At 42.2% G+C, this 20181-nt stretch overlaps 1 protein-coding gene across 5 annotated transcripts in view; it reads right to left on the bottom strand.

Annotated features, from left to right (window-relative positions):
- LOC115130197 (lethal(3)malignant brain tumor-like protein 4) overlaps nucleotides 1-20181 on the bottom strand; it is a 137468-nt gene that overhangs the window by 7702 nt on the left and 109585 nt on the right. For all 5 annotated transcript variants that reach the window (XR_003863743.2, XM_029661078.2, XM_029661079.2 and 2 more), the window contains one exon: nucleotides 9053-9222. Coding sequence is in view for 4 of the 5 variants with exons in the window: in XM_029661078.2 (XP_029516938.1) it covers nucleotides 9053-9222 (170 nt within the window). In the remaining variant the exon portion in view is untranslated. The remainder of the gene's footprint in view (nucleotides 1-9052; nucleotides 9223-20181) is intronic.

Raw genomic sequence — 20181 nt, 5'->3', positions numbered from 1 at the left:
TTACATATTTCTAGAGTGGGTTGGAATTCAATCAGAAATCTTAATTTGTGTCGGAATTATTCATGAGCGGAAACAGTTCTCCAGTTCCTATGAGGATGTTATTAACAATGAGAATACTTTGCATACACAAATCACCCACTTACTAACAACAACATCAATTTGTAGCTTTTGAAAAAAAATCCCAAACAATCATATACAGTGCACCCCTTGACTTTTTCCACATTTCGTTACGTTACAGCCTTATTCTAAAATGGATTAAGTTGTTTTTTCCCCCTCAAAAATCTACACACAATATCCAATAATGACAAAGCAAAAACAGGTTTTTGAAATGTTTGCAAAAAAGCCTAAGTATTCAGACCCTTTACTCAGGACTTTGTTGAAGCACCTTTGGCAGCAATTACAACCTCGAGTCTTCTTGGGTATGACGCTACACACTTGGCACCCCTGTATTTGGTGAGTTTCTCCCATTCCTCTGCAGATCCTCTCAAGTTCTGTCAGGTTGGATGGGGAGCATTACTGCACAGCTATTTTCAGGTCTCTTCAAAGATGTTTGATTGAGTACAAGTCCTGACTCTGGCTCGGCCATACAAGGACATTCAGAGATTTTTCCCAAAGCCACACCTGCGTTGTCTTGGCTGTGTGTGTAGGGTTGTTGTCCTGTTGGAAGGTGAAACTTCAGTCTGAGGTCCTGAGCGCTCTGGAGCAGGTTTTCATCAAGGATCTTTCTGTACTTTGCTCCATTCATCTTTGCCTCGATCCTGACTAGTCTCACAGTCCCTACTGCTGAAAAACATCCCCACAGCATGATGCTACCACCACCACACTTCACCTTAGGGATGGTGCCACGTTTCCTATAGATGTGGCGCTTGGCATTCAGGCCAAAGACTTCAATCTTGGTTTCATCAGACCAGAGAATCTTGTTTCTCATGGTCTGAGAGTCTTTAGGTGCCTTTTGGCAAACTCCAAGCGGGCTGTCATGTGCCTTTTACTGAGGAGTGGCTTCCGTCTGGCCACTCTACCATATAGGCCTGATTGGTGGAGTGCTGCAGGGATGGTTGTCCTTCTGGAAGGTTCTCCCATCTACACAGAGAAGCTCTGGAGCTCTGTCAGAGGGACCAAGGCCCTTCTCCCCTGATTGCTCCGTTTGGCAAGGCGGACAGCTCTAGGAACAGTCTTGGTGGTTCCAAACTTCTTTCATTTAAGAATGATGGAGGCCACTGTGTTCTTGGGGACCTCCAATACTGCAGACATTTTTTGGTACCCTTACCCAGATCTGTGCCTCGACACAATCTTGTTTATGAGCTCTATGGCCAATTCCTTTGACCTCATGGCTTGGTTTTCACTCTGGCATGCACTTTCACCCGTGGAAGTTTATATAGACAGGTGTGTTCTGCCCCTGAACAGGCAGTTAACCCACTGTTCCTAGGCCGTCATTGAAAATAAGAATTTGTTCTTAACTGACTTGCCTAGTTAAATAAAGGTAAAAAAATAAATAATAATAATAATTTCGAGTCCCATAGCAAAAGGTATCTTTTTAAAATATTTTTTATGATAAATTAGCAAAAAATTCTAAAAACCTGTTTTTGCTTTGTCATTATGGGGTATTGTGTGTAGATTGCTGTGGGAAATATTTGATTTCATCCATTTTTAGAATAAATGGATTAAACGTAACGTAACAAAATGTGATAAAAGTCAAGGGGTCTGAATACTTTCTGAAGGCACTGTAAATCCTGGTCAACACACAACTTGATCCAAGTTTCACACTAACACACTGTACAATTCCAAGTGTGTGCTCCAGCCCTACAAATGCAAATCGGGGAGCCAGCTAAGCATTTCATTTGCCATCTTTGGGTGGTAAACGTCTCCAGCCAGTGTGCGTTAAAGCGTGACAGGAGTGGGTAGTGGACCAGGAAAAAGCCTGTTACAGACAGAGTCCCAGGTGAGGCTGGGTGATAAAGCAGTGGTCAAGGAGCAGTGTTTTTGCGAGGCGGTTCCCATGGCTGTTTTGTGACTACCAATACTCGCACAGACGGTGGCAAAAGACATTCTTCTCCCCTGCGGACACCCTCTCTTTTATGCTCTTAGGAAAATATGATGGGCTAGGAATCCAGGCAAAGGGGCAGAAACATTGACTTTTCCATTTGAAAGCACCACTTTTAAAGAACTTTGACTCTTGCTTTGAGAGTCAGAGAGAGAGAGCGAGGGAGGGTGGGAGTAGAAGGACAGGTGTAACTTTAGTGGAATGAGTGCAATGATCCATATGTAGGATCGTAATTGGGATGGCAGGTAGCCTACTGGTTAGTAAGGTTTACTTGGGCCAGTAAGGTTGCTAGATCGAATCCCATAACTGACCATGTGAAAATCGGTCATTCTGCCCCTGAAAAAGGCAGTTAACCCACTGTTCCTAGGTCGTCATTGTAAATAAGAATTTGTTCTTAAGTGACTTGCCTAGTTAAATAAAGGTTAAATAAAATAAAAATAATTTGATCACTATTTTATTGCGTTCGAATTTTCCTGTGCGGCAGGAAAAGAAAACGGTGTATTTGAGGTTTAAAAAGGCTTCTAATGTTTGTAATTTCCACTTTGACATTTCAGTTTTGATTGGCCCTAACGAAACATTCATCAAACCCTACAAAAATGTCCATTAATTATAATCCACATAATACATATAAAATCTTACAGCAACAGGAAATGTACATCTGTATGACGGGGATCAAGGGCTGGCAGGATTATGAACCCAATGAACTAAAGACTAAGCCTTGCAGATAAACTAACTCCCAAGGAAATAGCTCCTAGGGTTCTTGTATCTTAATTAGAGTACGTCAAGCTTAATGTTGAAAGGAAATGGCATTGCTAGCAAACCAGTGTGATGTTAGCAACGCCAAGGCCATGAGTTAAATTCCCACAGGGATCACATAAGACAAACTAAAAATGTATGCTCAAGCTTTGGATGATAGTGCAATGCTAACCCCACCCAATTAGCTAGCGGTTAGGTTGGAGAAGTGATGGCTGATGGAGATAGTGAAATGTGCCCATTCAGCACTGCTCAAGGCTATTAAGCTATAGGCTCACTTTATAGAACCTCGGCTAAGGACTTGATTTAAGGGACGTGGGTGGTGAAGTATGGATACATCTGTAGTCTTAGGGGGGTTAGTGGGTGTTATAAAAGCCTATATAAGCACGGCTCCTCTCCCTCTAGTCGATCCCTTTACAGTTCTGCTCTCTCCCTCCCCCTTTCTCTCTACTGCAATCTCGCTCCTTCCACTCTGCCAAATCCCCACAACCGCCAAGATAAAACATCTTCTGGTACAACTCAATGACATTCTGTGCTGCCCCCTCTCTGCAGGTTTCAGTCACAAGACAAGCCTGGGCCACATTCGGTAGGCACAACACTGTTGCAGATAGACAAGATGCCCTTTTCTACATGTCAGAGGGGTTTGTTTTACAGTACATCATATAGTTCTATCTGAACGTGCCACAACACTGTGCATTGCTTTTGTGAGTCTTGGTTACCTCTATTGGACCATCTCTCATCAGTCTGTGCTCTGAGGGGGCCCGATCCCTCAATCTTCCTCTCTCTCCTATTGCTCTCCTAACTATCTTCCCTGTAATGGTGCACATTGATACAAGTGTACAGTTTGCACATTGATACGTGTACTACGGTGCTTGGTTACTGTAATAAAGCACGGTTAACCCGTGTCTTAACATGGTGAACGAATGGGCAAACTAAAGCCACAGTTGCCTGTGTCTCTGTTCAGTGCGCCTGAGTGATGAACTGAAATGACGGTTACTGAAATTTCGCCGGTGGTTCCATTATTTGACTTCCATTATTATTATTATTTTTCTGTGAGCTCGATTCAGTTTCTCTAGAGATAAATCGGATCAAGCCTGAACTGTGTGATGTAGTAGGGAGTTGTAGTTCCAACAGGCCAATACTGTAGTTCCAACAGGCCAACATAATTGCCACGTTGTCTGCGCTACTATCTACAATGACCATAATCCATTGAGCGCCGGCCATTGAGAGACGGACAGAAGAGCGCGCGATCAAGAAAGGAGACAGCACATGCTAAGCAGATTCTTTGAGAGGTATCTCTACCTGAAAATACATGATCTAAGTGATTGATAGTTAGTATTCAGCTGTCATAAAAGTATGCCTTATTTACATTGAAGAACTACTAAAATAGTGAATTGGTCAGACAACAGAGATGATGACTTGGAATGAAATAATAACAATCAAATAAAACAAATGTTATATACACACCAAATGCATAGTGCATTTAATGTCTAAAAATATAATCGAAACCGTATTTGAAAACTGTGATTTTTTATGATCGAACCGACCTCAAAAGGCACTAATCGCTCAGCACTACTATTCAGTCTTAACTCATAACATCTTAACATTCCCCATCCCTTCTCTCGCTCTCTTTCTTTCCTTAGGGGTACCTTGTTGACCCCCCTCTTTTCTCAACACTGCCGTGGTGTTTGGAAATAACTCCAACCCGTTACAAATGGTGGGTGACCTATTTGTCGTTACCATTGGAGATTAGGATTGGGCGGTATCCCGACTTTCATATCATCATACCATCCTTCTCTCACCCTGGGATTTACGGTATTACCGGCTTAGTACACAAGGGAGCCCCAAAAACGCAAAAAAAGTCCTTTGAACCTCTATTACTAGAATGCTAACACAATTAGCACAAGTAATTGATCATTTCCATGAAGGCTGCTAGCTAAATATGCTAACAATTGCCAAGTCAGGGAATCCAGCTCCTAAAGTTATACATATATAGGTAGGAGCTACCGAATGTCATTTCTGGTGAGTTTAGACATTTCCAAGCGAATGTGAACGAGAGACATTGTACAAATGAACAAAGTTTTGACGCATGCTTGTCTGAAGGAAGAGCAGTACTGGATCTCTAACAGTATGTCTACACACCGTCTCTGTGTGGAGTCTGGAGTCGCTAGGGCAATGGGCCTGCCTGCTCTGCTCAGAGAAGATAGGGGAGGAGCAGATCGGCCGAGAACAGAGAGGAGAAAAAACGCAGGAAATCAAGATATCAGTGGCAGCTGTACAAATAACTCATCCAAAAGGGCTTTGACTTCTCAAACTTGGCAAAAAGCTAACACAATATGATGCCCCGTCACCTTATTAATTCAGCCACTTACTTAGATAGCAAGTTAAACTTAGGGGTTGTGTTAATGCAGAATTCTGCATTTTCACGCAGGAAAAAAATATAAAAACGCATAAGAAATATCTTGCTGCGTTTCGTAAACGCAGATCTAAAATGCTTCTTATTGTAATTGTTGATCTGCATCAGACTAATTTTGTGCTTCAGTTGTACTTCTAAACTCGGATAAGAATTCACAAAAGGGTATTCTATCAGCAGACAGTGCTCTGACTGATGTGTTGCTACTTTTCTCTGTACTTATCTCCTGTAGCCAGGCTATTTTCTCCGGTCAATGCAAGATAAACTTTAATATTTATATTTTACCCCATTTTTCTGCCCAATTCATGATATCCAATTGCAATTTTGTCTCATTTCTGCAACTCCCCAAAGGGCTGGGGAGATGTGAAGGTCGAGTCATGCGTTCTCTGAAACATGGATGGATTATCTTGGCAAAGGAGAAATGCTCACTAACAGTGATGTAGACACATTTTTGAGAAATACAATTTAATGCATACTGGACCTTTCTGTCAGCTTTTATTTCAGCTCAGGAAACATGGGACCAACACTTTACATGTTGGTTTATATTTTTTGTTCAGTGTTCAGTGTAGTTTCAACGGCTATTTTCAAAAGTTTCTCAATACTTTTAATATACTCTTTGTTGGCAATGACAGAGGTCAAACGTTTTCTGTAAGTCTTCACAAGGTTTTCACACACTGGTATTTTGGCCCATTCCTCCATGTAGATCTCCTCTAGAGCAGTGATGTTTTGGGGCTGTTGCTGGGCAACACGGACTTTCAACTCCCTCCAAAGATTCTCTATGGGGTTGAGATCTGGAGACTGGCTAGGCCACTCCAGGACCTTGAAATGCTTCTTACGAAGCCCCTCCTTCGTTGCCTGGGCGGTGTGTTTGGGATCATTGTCATGCTGAAAGACCCAGCCACGTTTCATCTTCAATGCCCTTGCTGATGGAAGGAGGTTTTCACTCAAAATCTCACGATACATGGCCCCATTCATTCTTTCCTTTCCACGGATCAGTCGTCCTGGTCCCTGTGCAGAAAAACAGCCCCAAAGCATGATGTTTCCACCCCCATGCTTCATAGTAGGTATGGTGTTCTTTGGATGAAACTCAGCATTCTATGTCCTCCAAACACGATGAGTTGAGTTTTTACCAAAAAGTTCTATTTTGGTTTCATCTGACCATATGACATTCTCCCAATCTTCTTCTGGATCATCCAAATGCTCTCTAGCAAACTTCAGACGGGCCTGGACATGTACTGGCTTAAGCAGGGGGACACGTCTGGCACTGCAGGATTTGAGTCCCTGGCGGCGTAGTGTGTTACTGATGGTAGGCGTTGTTACTTTGGTCCCAGCTCTCTGCAGGTCATTCACTAGGTCCCCCCGTGTGGTTCTGGGATTTTTGCTCACCGTTCTTGTGATCATTTTGACCCCACGGGGTGAGATCTTGCGTGGAGCCCCAGATCGAGGGAGATTATCAGTGGTCTTGTATGTCTTCCATTTCCTAATAATTGCTCCCACAGTTGATTTCTTCAAACCAAGCTGCTTACCTATTGCAGATTTAGTCTTCCCAGCCTGGTGCAGGTCTACAAATTTGTTTCTGGTGTCCTTTGACAGCTCTTTGGTCTTGGCCATGGTGGAGTTTGGAGTGTGACTGTTTGAGGTTGTGGACAGGTGTCTTTTGTACTGATAACAAGTTCAAACAGGTGCCATTAATACAGGTAACGAGTGGAGGACAGAGGAGCCTCTTAAAGAAGAAGGTTACAGGTCTGTGAGAGCCAGAAATCTTGCTTGTTTGTAGGTGACCAAATACTTATTTTTCACCATAATTTGCAAATAAATTCATGAAAAATCCTACAATGTGATTTTCGGGATTTTCTTCCCTCATTTTGTCTGTCATAGTTGAAGTGTACCTATGATGAAAATTACAGGCCTCTCTCATCTTTTTAAGTGGGAGAACTTGCACAATTGGTGGCTGATTAAATAATTTTTTGCCCCACTGTATACTTTATGCTGTCCAAGCCTATTGGAGATGCTCAATAGCGGCGAGGACTGGAGAAGGTGTGGTGTGTATGTAGCGAAAGTTGAAAAATCACTTTGGGTCCGGTAGCCGTCCTCGTCTCATCAATCAAAGTCACCCGTAGATGGAGAGAGTGCTTAGCAACCACAGGAGGATCATGGCATGGGGCACGGCAGACCTTGGCATTGGCTACATCGCACATGCCATTTAGACCGGGACGTTGTGCATGTAAATTCATTCTTAGAGTGGAGCGGTGCCCGCTGAGGGATCCTGACATTTAATTTGTGTCTCGTATTCTAACCAGAGAGGGAAACATCCAAGGTTGTTTTTTTTCTCTCGAGTGACAGCTGACATTTCAATTGATTTGGACTGATATCAATTTGGCTTGACAGAGGAGGTTTGAAACAATATGAGAGGACTGACAGACTATCAATGGAGTAGACATACGATAAATTATGAAGCACAATGCATTGAACCACATAAATAAAATGGTTAAAAACATTATGATTCATAGACCTACACATTAGCGTCATTGCATTACTCCTTATGTTCATAATTCATCAACTGTAAATAAACAGTTGATCATATCTGGTATGATTAGACACAGCGACCCCAAGATTGCTTATTTATTCTGTCCACACACACACACACACACACACACACACACACACACACACACACACACACACACACACACACACACACACACACAGTCTATTTACAATTAGGCTCTCTAGCTGCAAGGGTCAAAGTTTATTGTCACACCTGGTTGCTATGGTGTCAAGCTCTCTCTGGAGCGTGAAGACTGACATCAGCAGTAGAAGAGAAATGACAAAGTGGAAACAGACAGGACAGTACTGTATGTGAGGAGACTCTGGTTCACTATAAACCCAACTGACAGACGACTGGGTTAAGGTTTTCTATAAGTGAAGTCAGAGGCAATAGAATCCCAGCACATTGCAAAGCCACATGTAGAGCAATCTCAACAATACAGGGATCTATACCAGATGATGAAATAAACTAAGGTGAAACAAACAAAGGTGAGACATCCTCAAGCATATGTCAACAGGTCTGTGTGTGTGTATGTGTGTGAGTGTGTATGTGTGAACTGTATGAGTTTATACAACGGGTGGGTCTAATCCTGAATGCTGATGGGTTAAAACCGCATTCCAGCTGGTGTCTATTCCACAAGTTACCACCGGCTAAATCTATGACGTTAAAATGCCTATTTACTCTGTTCCATCTGACTGCGCAATCCACTGTCTCATCAGCCCAGCCAGTCTCATCAAGCCCAAACATGATCTCTACTATAAAAAGCATATAGACATTATCTCACGTTTCTTTGAGACTAACATTTAGTTTTCAAAAGCAGAGATTTTTATAAACCTTGCCGCCTGGCTCTCTGACATTTTCAACATTGCTTCAATATTCAAATTCGATCTCCAGCTGTCCCATTGTAATGAACATATCGGGAGTTGGGACGAGACAAATAGGCAGGCAGCGTTTCTCAGCCAGTCAAAATCATGAGTCAGCTGGCATAATTTTATGGATATATACAAAGAAATGTCAATTGAAAAAAGGTCAAATGAAACAAAGTGCAGTTAGTTTGCAGTCTTTCCAGCTTCAGTTTGAAGTGAATGTGTTAGCTAGCTCCTTTGAACAGCAGTGTACTGACAAGTGATCCCATTTTCTTTGCCAGGTGAAATTGCGCCTCATTAGCTCAAAGTTATGGATGTACCCAAATAAATGTCACTAGGAAACAGCTTCAACAAACGCAAATGCAGCTACTAACCATCAATTCACAGATCCATGTGTGTATGTACGCAAGTGGATGTTTGTGTGCTCTCACCTCCTCTGCGGTCCAATGGGCCACACGGCTGGCCTGTACTCCGGCCACTCCAGGCAGCAGCTTGCAGTGCTGCTCCCAGCATAGGGGCAGGTCCCGGCCAGGGTGGGCCGACATTGCTGACAGGAACACTGACTGGTGGAGGGCCTGCTGCAGGCTGTCCACGCTGTGCTCTGGAGGGGGAAGGGTGTACATGTCATTAGTGGGTTGCCAATGTGAATTTGTTAATGAGTGAGAAAGTGAGAGAGAAAGGGAATAAGAGGGTGGGGAAAGAAAGAGAAAGTGAGCTAGTGAGAGAGTGAGGAGAGAGTGCCTTCAGAAAGTATTCACACCCCTTGACTTTTCCCACATTTTGTTGTGTTACAGCCTGAAATTAAATGGATTAAATTGAGCTTTTGTGTCACTGGCCTACACACAATACCCCATAATGCCAGTGAAATTATGTTTTTACAAATTAATAACGTAAATCTGAAATGTCTTGAGTAAATAAGTATTCAACCCCTTTGTTATTGTCAGCCTAAATAATGTCAAGAGTAAAGATTTGCTTAACATGTCACATAATAAATTCCATGGGCAATAATAGTGTTGAACATGATTTTAGAATGACTACCTCCTCTCTGTATACCATACATACAATTATCTGTAAGGTCCCTCGTTTGAGCAGTGAATTTCAAACACAGATTCAACCACAAAGACCAGGGAGGTTTTCCAATGCCTCACAACGATGGTCGATGGGTAAAAACATTGAATATCCCTTTGAGCATGGTGAAGTTACTAATTACACTTTGGATGGTGTATCAATAAACCCAGTCACTACAAACATACAGGCGTCCTTACTAACTCAGTTACCAAAGAGGAAGAACACCACTCAGGGATTTCACTTTGAGGCCAATGGTGACTTTAAAACAGTTAAAGAGTTTAATGGCTGTGAAAGGAGAAAACTGAGGATGGATCAACAACATTGTAGTTACTCCGCAATACTAACATAAATGACAGAGTGAAAAGAAGGAAGTCTGTACAGAATACAAATATTCCAAATCATTCATCCTGTTTGCCACAAGGCACTAAAGTAATACTGCAAAAATGTAGCATAGAAATAAATGTTATGTCCTGAATACAAAGCGTTATGTTTGGAGCAAATCCAACAACACATCACTGAGTACCACTCATCATATTTTCAAGCATGGTGGTGGCTGCACCCCGTTATGGGTATGCTTGCCATCAGCAAGTATGAGGGAGTTTTTAGGAAAAAAAACGGAATAGAGCTAAGCACAGGCAAAATCCTAGAGAAAAACCTGCTTCAGTCTACTTTCCAACAGACACTGGGAGACAAATTCACCTTTCAGCAAGAAAATAACCTAAAACACAATGCCAAATATATACTGGAATTGCTTACCAAGACAATATTGAATGCTCCTGAGTGGCCTAGTTACGGTTTTGACTTGGATCAGCTTTAAAATCTTGGGTAAAACTTGAAAATGGCTGTCTAGCAATGACCAACCACCAACTTGGCAAAGCTTGAAGAATAAAAAAAAAACAATATGTCCAAATATTGTACAATCCAGGTATGCAAAGCTCTTACAGACATACCCAGAAATAAACAGTAATCACTGCTAAATGTGATTATAACATGTATTGACTAAGGGGTGTGAATACTTATGTAAATGAGATATTTCTATATTTCATTTAAAATTAGCAAAAATGTAAAAACAACATGTTTTTACATTATCATTATGGTGTTATTGTGTGTAGATGGGTGAGAAAAAACATGTATTTTTTTAAATTAAGGCTGTCAGAACAAAATGTGAAATACGTCAAGGGGTATGAATTGTTTCTGAAGGCACGGTAGAGGTAAATGTACAGTACAGCAAAGGCCTGCTGGGAAGATTAAAATAGTCTGCTAAGCAAAAGTTACAATGACCTGCATAGTAGAGTGGGATCACTGCAGGGGGTAGGGCTGCAGGGGGTAGGGCTGCAGGGGGTAGGTTGATAAGCAATGGTACAGGCTTTGTCCACAGAATTCAACAAAAAATGACAGGCGACCGACCTTGACTTTAGTTCCATTTCTTCTTCCTTTTTTAAATTTTACTGTGCATCAACAAACAAACCGTTTTGCTTTCAACTTCGCCAGGTTCCTTTCCTTTCTTTCATTATTGTCTTTCTTTTCTAATCCTTCATTTTCTAATGGAAGGATCCACTAGCTAGTCCCTCTTGACAGCAGATGCATCTCTCTCCCGTAGATAAGAAGAATCAAATGTTCCTGAGCTCTTAGTAGGCTGATGGACTAGGGGAGATACCAAATGGTTATGTAATGACTGATGCCCTACTATACCCCAGATGCACCCTCTGTCTTGGCAGGCAGCAAAGCAAGCTTTGGGGGGGTGGTGTGTGTGTGTATGTGTATGTGTGTGTGTGTGGGAGAGAGCGAGAGAGAGTGTGTGTGTGTGTGTGTGTGTGTGTGTGTGTGTGTGTGTGTGTGTGTACACAGACAGCAGGAACAGGGTCAGCTACAGGACATGTGGTTTTTCTTCCAGTTGTCTCCCAGCTATGTCTCGAAGGAGTAGAGCTGGGTTTGACATGCTTGTTAACCGTGACATTTGTCTACGTTTGCTGCTCCGATGGCCAAACATGGCTAACATCTGTAACCCAAGCAACGCTACGATGAGTCCCCAAAGGGTTTTTAGTAGTTATTAAGAGGATTATGATTAATAGGATTCAAATCAGTGTTATATTACACACAATCATACTGTATAATGCAAGTGGATTTCTGTGAGAACTTAAAACATACAGATAGACTACCCTTTCGAGTGCCTTGTTTGATATTGCCTTTCTATTGCACTTCTACTCTCACCTTTGAAGCATTGATCCTATTACATTTTGTGGTGTACTCTATTATTATTAAGAACAATCAAATAACTTGCAGAGACAGACAACTCAGTAGCTTTGAAGTGCGGCCTAATCAAGATGTTTTTTTGTTGTTTTTTTTGCTAAATAAAAGAAGCAGCATATGATGTCTGACATCTGCAATGTAGATCTTTATCTCTTTGTTGGTCCATCGTATCAGAGCATTCTTAGCAAGACGTTAAAAGGATTATGAGTACAGTGTGAGCCAAGAAAACGCCGCAAAATCGAGCAGACTCTTCTTAAGAAAGCACTTTCTTTTGGAACGCCATAATTCTTCAACATCTTTCAGGTCTCCCTCGAAAAAGAAGCAGGTAAGCGTTTTTCGTCATGTATCTTCTTCTGGAGGCAGCTCTGCAGTGTAATCACTAGCTGGCACAGCCACAAAGTCACAAAATCCTATTTTAAGCCTAATCCTAACCTTAATCCTAACCTTTGTCACATGACAAACCCTAATGCCTAACCTTAACTTTAAATTAATACCAAAAAGCAGATGCTTGTATTTATGAATTTTGACAATATAATCAATTTTGACTTTCTAAGGGGAAATCACTCAGTTCCGCCTTCAGCACAAGATTCATAACAATTAAGGTCAACCTGCGAAAAAGAACCTCAAGGGATTTGATCCTGGTTAAATAAGGGCTACATGACAGTATAATGTCACCAACATGAATGTGGATTTTGAGATGCTAAGACCTAGTACAATACAAAACATCAACAACAACAACAAAAAAAGCTAAAAAAGTATTCAACTTTAGGGCTCCCTCCATTTAGCTGACTTCCTGCTAACAGCAGCCACAGCCACAAACCCCACCACAGCCTCAATGTGACATGGGAAAACCCAGTCACCTCCTTCCTGTTTGTAGAAAAAGGGCACGACACAAAAAGCTTTAATGTCACTACACGAACACAGGCCCACTTTGATCATAAAACTTTGATGATGGGGCCGTGGCACAGCACCCCCAGAGACAGGAAGTACACAGCACAGCTCCATAATGTGAAGCGCACAATTACACCACAAAAACATAGAGGGCCAAAAAACTAGACAGGGATCACGGATTGGATCCCTGATTGGATCCCTCTAGCATTTTACCCTCCTGTTCTTGAACCAACATCCTCCTCCTGTGTTTTCTATTAATAGAATAGTCACAAGGTGTACCGTCACTTTGCTATTTGATTTGACAACAAAAGAGATTGATCAAATGGAAAAGGTATTAAGCTATGAAAAATATACTATCAATAATGGGAACATCTGGCATCTGTATATTTAGACAAACAAATTCAATTAACCTGACCTATTTTGCTCCATCAAAAAAAAAACAAGCTCGGGAGAAAAAAAGACTACGTACAATACTGTAGTTACCATGGCAATGTTTCCTTCAAAAGCAGCGACTTTGCTGTGTTGCGGATCTGTCTGCTGCGCCTCAATGACTAAAGTACACACACACACCACTCTGAATGAAACGGCGATTTCCCAGCTTGTAGGCTCTAGAGGCAGAGATAGAGAGAGCGCAAGAGAAAGAGAGAGAGGTGGAGCGACGGGGAGAGAAAAAGAGAGAGGTGGAGAGAGAGTGAGAGATTGAGAAAGAGAGAGAGAAACAGGGAGAGCTGGGGAAAACAGAAATGACCTTTCACAGTATTTGGGCATAGCCCGGGAAGCATCTTGCTAAAATGTTACTGTCGAGCAGAGCTGAAATTCAAAAGTGTGGAGAACCAAGAGACAGTGGGACTGGGGATGTGTTGGCTGCCATTTTCTGGGGCAGTATAGGAGTCAGTCAGTGAGCTGCAGGGGGGACAGAGTGGACATGGTGTGTCACACTAGAGAGACAGCCTGGCTCCAGGGAAGGCTTCTCCCTCAAGACTAAACATCTCGACTTGTGTGCGTGTGTCCGTTTGTCTGTGTGTGACTATGTAAGAAATACCAGACAGTTTTGTCAGGAGACTCAAACTCTGCTGGTGTCCCGTGCAGTATGACATAATGGTTCGACCATGAAGCCTCGTCAAACACACATTTGTCACTTCAGTGACGTCTTTAAATTGATTGAATGTTCCAGACCGATTTCCATTCACCTACAGTTGAAGTGGGAAGTTTAAATGTATTTGGCTAAGGTGTATGTAAACTCAGTTTTTCACAATTCCTGACATTTAATCCTAGAAAAAATTCCCTGTCTTAGGTCAGTTAGGATCACCACTTTATTTTCAGAATGTGAAATGTCAGAATAATAGTAGAGAGAATTATTTGTTTCAACTTTTATTTCTTTCATCACATTCCCAGTGGGTCAGAAGTTTCCATACACTCAATTAATATTTGGTAGCATTGCCTTTAAATTGTTAACCTGGGTCAAACGTTTCGGGTAGCCTTCCAAAAGCTTCCCAAAATAAATTGGGTGAATTTTTGCCCATTCCTCCTGACAGAGCTGGTGTAACTGTGTCAGGTTTGTAGGCCTCCTTGCTCGCACATGCTTTTTCAGTTCTGCCCACACATTTTCTATAGGATTGAGGTCAGGGCTTTGTGATGGCCACTCCAATACCTTGACTTTGTTGTCCTTAAGTCATTTTGCCACAACTTTGGAAGTATGCTTGGGGTCATTGTCCATTTGAAAGACATATTTGCAACCAAACTTTAAATTCCTGACTGATGTCTTGAGATGTTGCTTCAATATATCCACATAATTTCCCCTCCTCATGATGCCATCTATTTTGTGGAGTGCAGCAATCCCTCCTGCAGCACAGCACCCCCACAACATGGGTTGGGATGGTATTATTTGGCTTGCAAGCCTCCTCCTTTTTCCTCCATACAAAACAATGGTCATTTTGGCCAAATAGTTATATTTTTGTTTCATCAGACCAGATGACATTTCTCCAAAAAGTACGATTTCTGTCCCCATGTGCAGTTGAAAACCGTAGTCTGGCTTTTTATGGTGGTTTTGGAGCAGGGGCTTCTCCCTTGCTGAGCGGCCTTTCAGGTTATGTCGATATAGGACTCATCTTACTGTGGATATAGATACTTTTGTACCCGTTTCCTCCAGCATCTTCACAAGGTCCTTTGCTTTTGTTCTGGAATTGATTTGCACATTTCGCACCAAAGAACGCGTCTCCTTCCTGAGCGATATGATGGCTGCGTAGTCCCATGGTGTTTATACTTGCGTATTGTTGTTTGTATATATGAACGTGGTACCTTCAGGCATTTGGAAATTGCTCCCAAGAATGAACCAGGTCTTGGCTGATTTCTTTTGATGTCAAGCAAAAAGGCACTGAGTTTGAAGGTAGGCCTTGAAATACATCCACAGGTACACCTCCAATTGACTCAAATTATGTCAATTAGCCTATCAGAAGCTTCTAAAGTAATGACATAATTTTCTGGAATTTTCCAAGCTGTTTAAAGGCACAGTTAACTTAGTGTATGTAAACTTCTTACCCACTGGAATTGTGATACAGTGAATTATAAGTGAAATAATCTGTCTGTAAACAATTGTTGGAAAAATGACTTGTGTCATGCACAAAGTAGATGTCCTAACTGACTTGCCATAACTATAGTTTGTGAACAAGGAATGTGTGGAGTGGTTGAAAAACGAGTTGTAATGCCTCCAACCTAAGTGTATGTAAACTTCCCACTTCAACTGTAAATCCGAAAATGATGGAGTCCTGTGAAGTCAGGACAGTTTGTTTGTTTAATGCTGCGAGCCCCGCAGACTTCAAACACTTCACGAACACAAAAGAAAAGCGCTAAACATTTATTCCTGGCAAACACGTCTTCATTCAAAGAATCCCCTGTGGTGGTGAAACATGTATTTTTCATCCCCCAGTGAGCGTGAAACTTCTCTCAATCCAAAACAGACTGCTGCTACCAAAGCCTCTGCATGAGCTTTAACAGTATACTGACTACCTGTACCGCCACCGAGAAAACAATTACTTACTGCCGGGCTAGAGCTAATGAAAGCTAATCTCGTGACGCTTCGCTCACTCGTGAATGTGGAAAAATCTATAAGCCGCTGACCCCTGGTTTCAAATTGGAGCCCACAACTCAACCTACACCCATTATCATTCCCCCGGTGATGGAAGCAGTCTGTTGTCACTGGACTGATGTATTGATAGCAGCACCGCCAGGCAGAAACCAGAACAATGTGTTTCGTAGCGTTAATTACACGATAGCGCCGACCTCACGCTGCGTATTTGAGTGTAACTATTAATCGTGATCAGTGAAACAAGATATTTGTTTTAAAAATGCTTTGATGTTACTTACGCTAAATGAGATAGATGCCTATGGTTATTAGTAAGCCTAATCAATCGTGATGAAGTTAATAATAAAATGCATTAAATCATCAGACTGCTTGAGGAGAGGTTTATCTAAGTGGAGAAGCTTAAAGAGGCTTTGCATCCTCAACTAACACAGTGCAGCTCACACCGTTTCAAAATATTCACAGAGAGATGTGAACAGAGGGGTTGAAATGCGTGTGAGAGGGGGCCAGGAGAGAGTGAGAGAGGGCCAGGAGAGAGTGAGAGAGAGCCAGGAGAGAGTGAGAGAGAGCCAGGAGAGAGTGAGAGAGAGCCAGGAGAGAGTGAGAGAGAGCCAGGAGAGAGTGAGAGAGAGCCAGGAGAGAGTGAGTGAGAGCCAGGAGAGAGTGAGTGAGAGCCAGGAGAGAGTGAGTGAGAGCCAGGAGAGAGTGAGTGAGGGCCAGGAGAGAGTGAGAGAGAGCCAGGAGAGAGAGCCAAGAGAGAGCCAGGAGAGAGTGAGAGAGAGCCAGGAGAGAGTGAGAGGGGGCCAGGAGAGAGTGAGAGAGGGCCAGGAGAGAGTGAGAGAGAGTCAGGAGAGAGTGAGAGAGAGCCAGGAGAGAGTGAGAGAGAGTCAGGAGAGAGTGAGTGAGAGTCAGGAGAGAGTGAGTGAGAGTCAGGAGAGAGTGAGTGAGAGTCAGGAGAGAGTGAGTGAGAGTCAGGAGAGAGTGAGTGAGAGTCAGGAGAGAGTGAGAGAGAGCCAGGAGAGAGTGAGTGAGGGCCAGGAGAGAGTGAGAGGGGGCCAGGAGAGAGTGAGAGAGAGTCAGGAGAGAGTGAGAGGGAGTCAGGAGAGAGTGAGAGAGAGCCAGGAGAGAGTGAGAGAGAGTCAGGAGAGAGTGAGAGGGAGTCAGGAGAGAGTGAGAAAGAGCCAGGAGAGAGTGAGTGAGAGCCAGGAGAGAGTGAGAGAGAGCCAGCAGAGAGTGAGAGAGAGCCAGGAGAGAGTGAGAGGGGGCCAGGAGAGAGTGAGAGAGGGCCAGGAGAGAGTGAGAGAGTCAGGAGAGAGTGAGAGAGAGCCAGGAGAGAGTGAGAGTCAGGAGAGTGAGTGAGAGCCAGGAGAGAGTGAGAGAGAGCCAGGAGAGAGTGAGAGAGAGCCAGGAGAGAGTGAGAGAGAGCCAGGAGAGAGTGAGTGAGAGCCAGGAGAGAGTGAGAGAGAGCCAGGAGAGAGTGAGAGAGAGCCAGGAGAGAGTGAGAGAGAGCCAGGAGAGAGTGAGAGAGTCAGGAGAGAGTGAGAGAGAGCCAGGACAGCAGAAAGGCCCATCCATGGTCTCAGAGAGAAATAACCTCTAAAAGGTTCATTAACATTCAACAACTTCAAAATGACATACACTAGTTATATAAAAAGGTATGGACATACGGGTGCAATTCCACAAAAATATACAATGCCGCAATATGTTGTATGGATATCCAATTAAAGTCCTGCATGGAGGGCTGAAACATGGTTTTTGCTTCTGTCTGGTAGTTAATTGCACTCACCTGGTGTCCAAGGTCTGAATCAGTACCTGTGGCGAGAATGAAAACCAGATGTTTGGGCAAACCCGGTTACTCAACCTGGCATCTTAGAGGCTGCTGCCCTACATACATAGACATGGAATCACTGGCCACATTAATAATGGAACACTATCACTATAATAATGTTTACATACTGATTTACTCATCTCAAATGTATATACTGTATTCTATTCTATTGTATTATAGTCAATGCCACTCCAACATTGCTCGTCCTAATATTTATATACAGTACCAGTCAAAGGTTTGGACAACCTTACAGTGATTCCTCCTTTAAAAGCTGTGAGCTTACACCGCGGGACTTAGAGGTACCCAGCATCACGGCTTCATTGCTCCAGAACACCACAAGTGGGAGTTAGAGCACTCATTATGCATTTAGGTCCCAAAGTTTTTATTAGAGATTGACCAATTATGATTTTTCAATGCCGATACCGATACCGATTATTGGAGGACCAAAAAATCCGATACCGATTAATCGGACGATTTTTTAAAATTAATTTGAAATAATGACAATTACAAAAATACTGAATGAACACTTATTTTAACTTAATATAATACATCAATACAAATCTATTTAGCCTCAAATAAATAATGAAACATGTTCCATTTGGTTTAAATAATGCAAAAACAAAGTGTTGGAGAAGAAAGTAAAAATGCAATATGTGCCATTTAAAAAAGCTAATGTTTAAGTTCCTTGCTCAGAACATGAGAACATATGAAAGCTGGTGGTTCCTTTTAACATGAGACTACAATATTCCAAGGTAATGGGTTTTCGGTTGTAGTTAATATAGTATTTATAAGACTATTTCTCTCTATACCATTTGTATTTCATATACCTATACCTTCTTATAGGCACTTTAGTATTGCCAGTGTAACAGTATAGCTTCCTTCCCTCTCCTCGCCCCTACCTGGGCTCGAACCAGGAACACATCAACAACAGCCATCCTCGAAGCATCATTACCCATCGCTCCACAAAATCCGCAGCCCTTGCAGAGCAAGGGGAACAACTACTCCAAGTCTCAGAGCGAGTGATGTTTGAAATGCTATTAGCGCGCACCCCGCTAACTAGCTAGCCATTTCACATCGGTTACACCAGCCTAATTTCGGGAGTTGATAGGCTTGAAGTCACCTACAGCTCAATACTTGAAGCACAGGGAAGAGCTGCTGTCAAAAGGCACAAAAGTGCTGTTTGAATGAATGCTTACGAGCCTGCTGCTGCCTACAACCGCTCAGTCAGACTGCTCTATCAAATATCAAATCATAGACTTAATTATAACATAATAACACACAGAAATATGAGCCTTTGGTCATTAATATGGTCAAATCCGGAAACTATCATTTCAAAAACAAAACTTTTATAATTTCACTGAAATACGGAACCGTTTGGTATTTTATCTAACGGGTGGCATCCCTAAGTCTAAATATTGCTGTTACATTGTACAACCTTCAATGTTATGTCATAATTACGTAAAATTCTGGCAAATTAGTTCGTACCGAGCCAGGCGGCCCAAACTGTTGCATATACCCTGACTTTGCGTGCAATGAACGCAAGAGAATTGACACAATTTCACCTGCTTAAAATTGCATGCTAACCTGGATTTCTTTTAGCTAAATATGCAGGTTTAAAATATATACTTCTGTGTATTGATTTTAAGAAATGCATTGGTATTTATGTTTAGGCACAGTCGTGCAACGATTGTGCTTTTTTCGCAAATGCTCTTTTGTTTAATCATCCCCCTGCGTTGCATCGATTATATGCAGGACACGCTAGATAAACTAGTAATATCATCAACCATGTGTAGTTAACTAGTAATTATGATTGATTGTTTTTTTATAAGACAAGTTTAATGCTAGCTAGCAACTTAGCGTGGCTTCTTACTGCATTCGTGTAACAGGCAGACTCCTCGTGGAGTGCAATGAGAGGCAGGTGGTTAGAGCGTTGGACTAGTTAACTGTAAGGTTGCAAGATTGAATCCCGGAGCTGACCAGGTAAAAATCTGTCGTTCTGCCCTCGATCAAGGCAGTTAACCCACCGTTCCTAGGCCGTCATTGAAAATAAGAATGTGTTCTTAACTGACTTGCCTAGTTAAATAAAAGGTGTAAAAAAAATGGGCCAAATCGGTGCCCAAAAATACCGATTTCCGATTGTTATGAAAACTTGAAATTGTCCCTAATTAATTGGCCATTCCGATTAATCGGTTGACCTCTAGTTTTTATATGACCAATCATATCGAGTGGTTCCAATGACGAATTTGACGCGGGCCACCCGTCCCTGGTGACTTCAGCAAAGATGGCTGACAAAACATTACGGGGAAGCAAATGTATTTATTTATAACGTCATAATGAGTCAAGTAAAACATGTACAATTGAGAGGAATATGTTAGTTAACGTAGAGACAAACGATTGTGCATATTTTTTGTCATAAAGTTAATTTACAAAAATCGCTATTTAGC

Source organism: Oncorhynchus nerka, linkage group LG6 (genome assembly GCF_034236695.1).
Source record: "Oncorhynchus nerka isolate Pitt River linkage group LG6, Oner_Uvic_2.0, whole genome shotgun sequence".
In the NCBI taxonomy this organism is placed as follows: Eukaryota; Metazoa; Chordata; class Actinopteri; order Salmoniformes; family Salmonidae; genus Oncorhynchus; species Oncorhynchus nerka.
The sequence above is the reverse complement of the archived record's forward strand: the minus strand, read 5'-3'. Positions and strand labels throughout refer to the sequence as shown.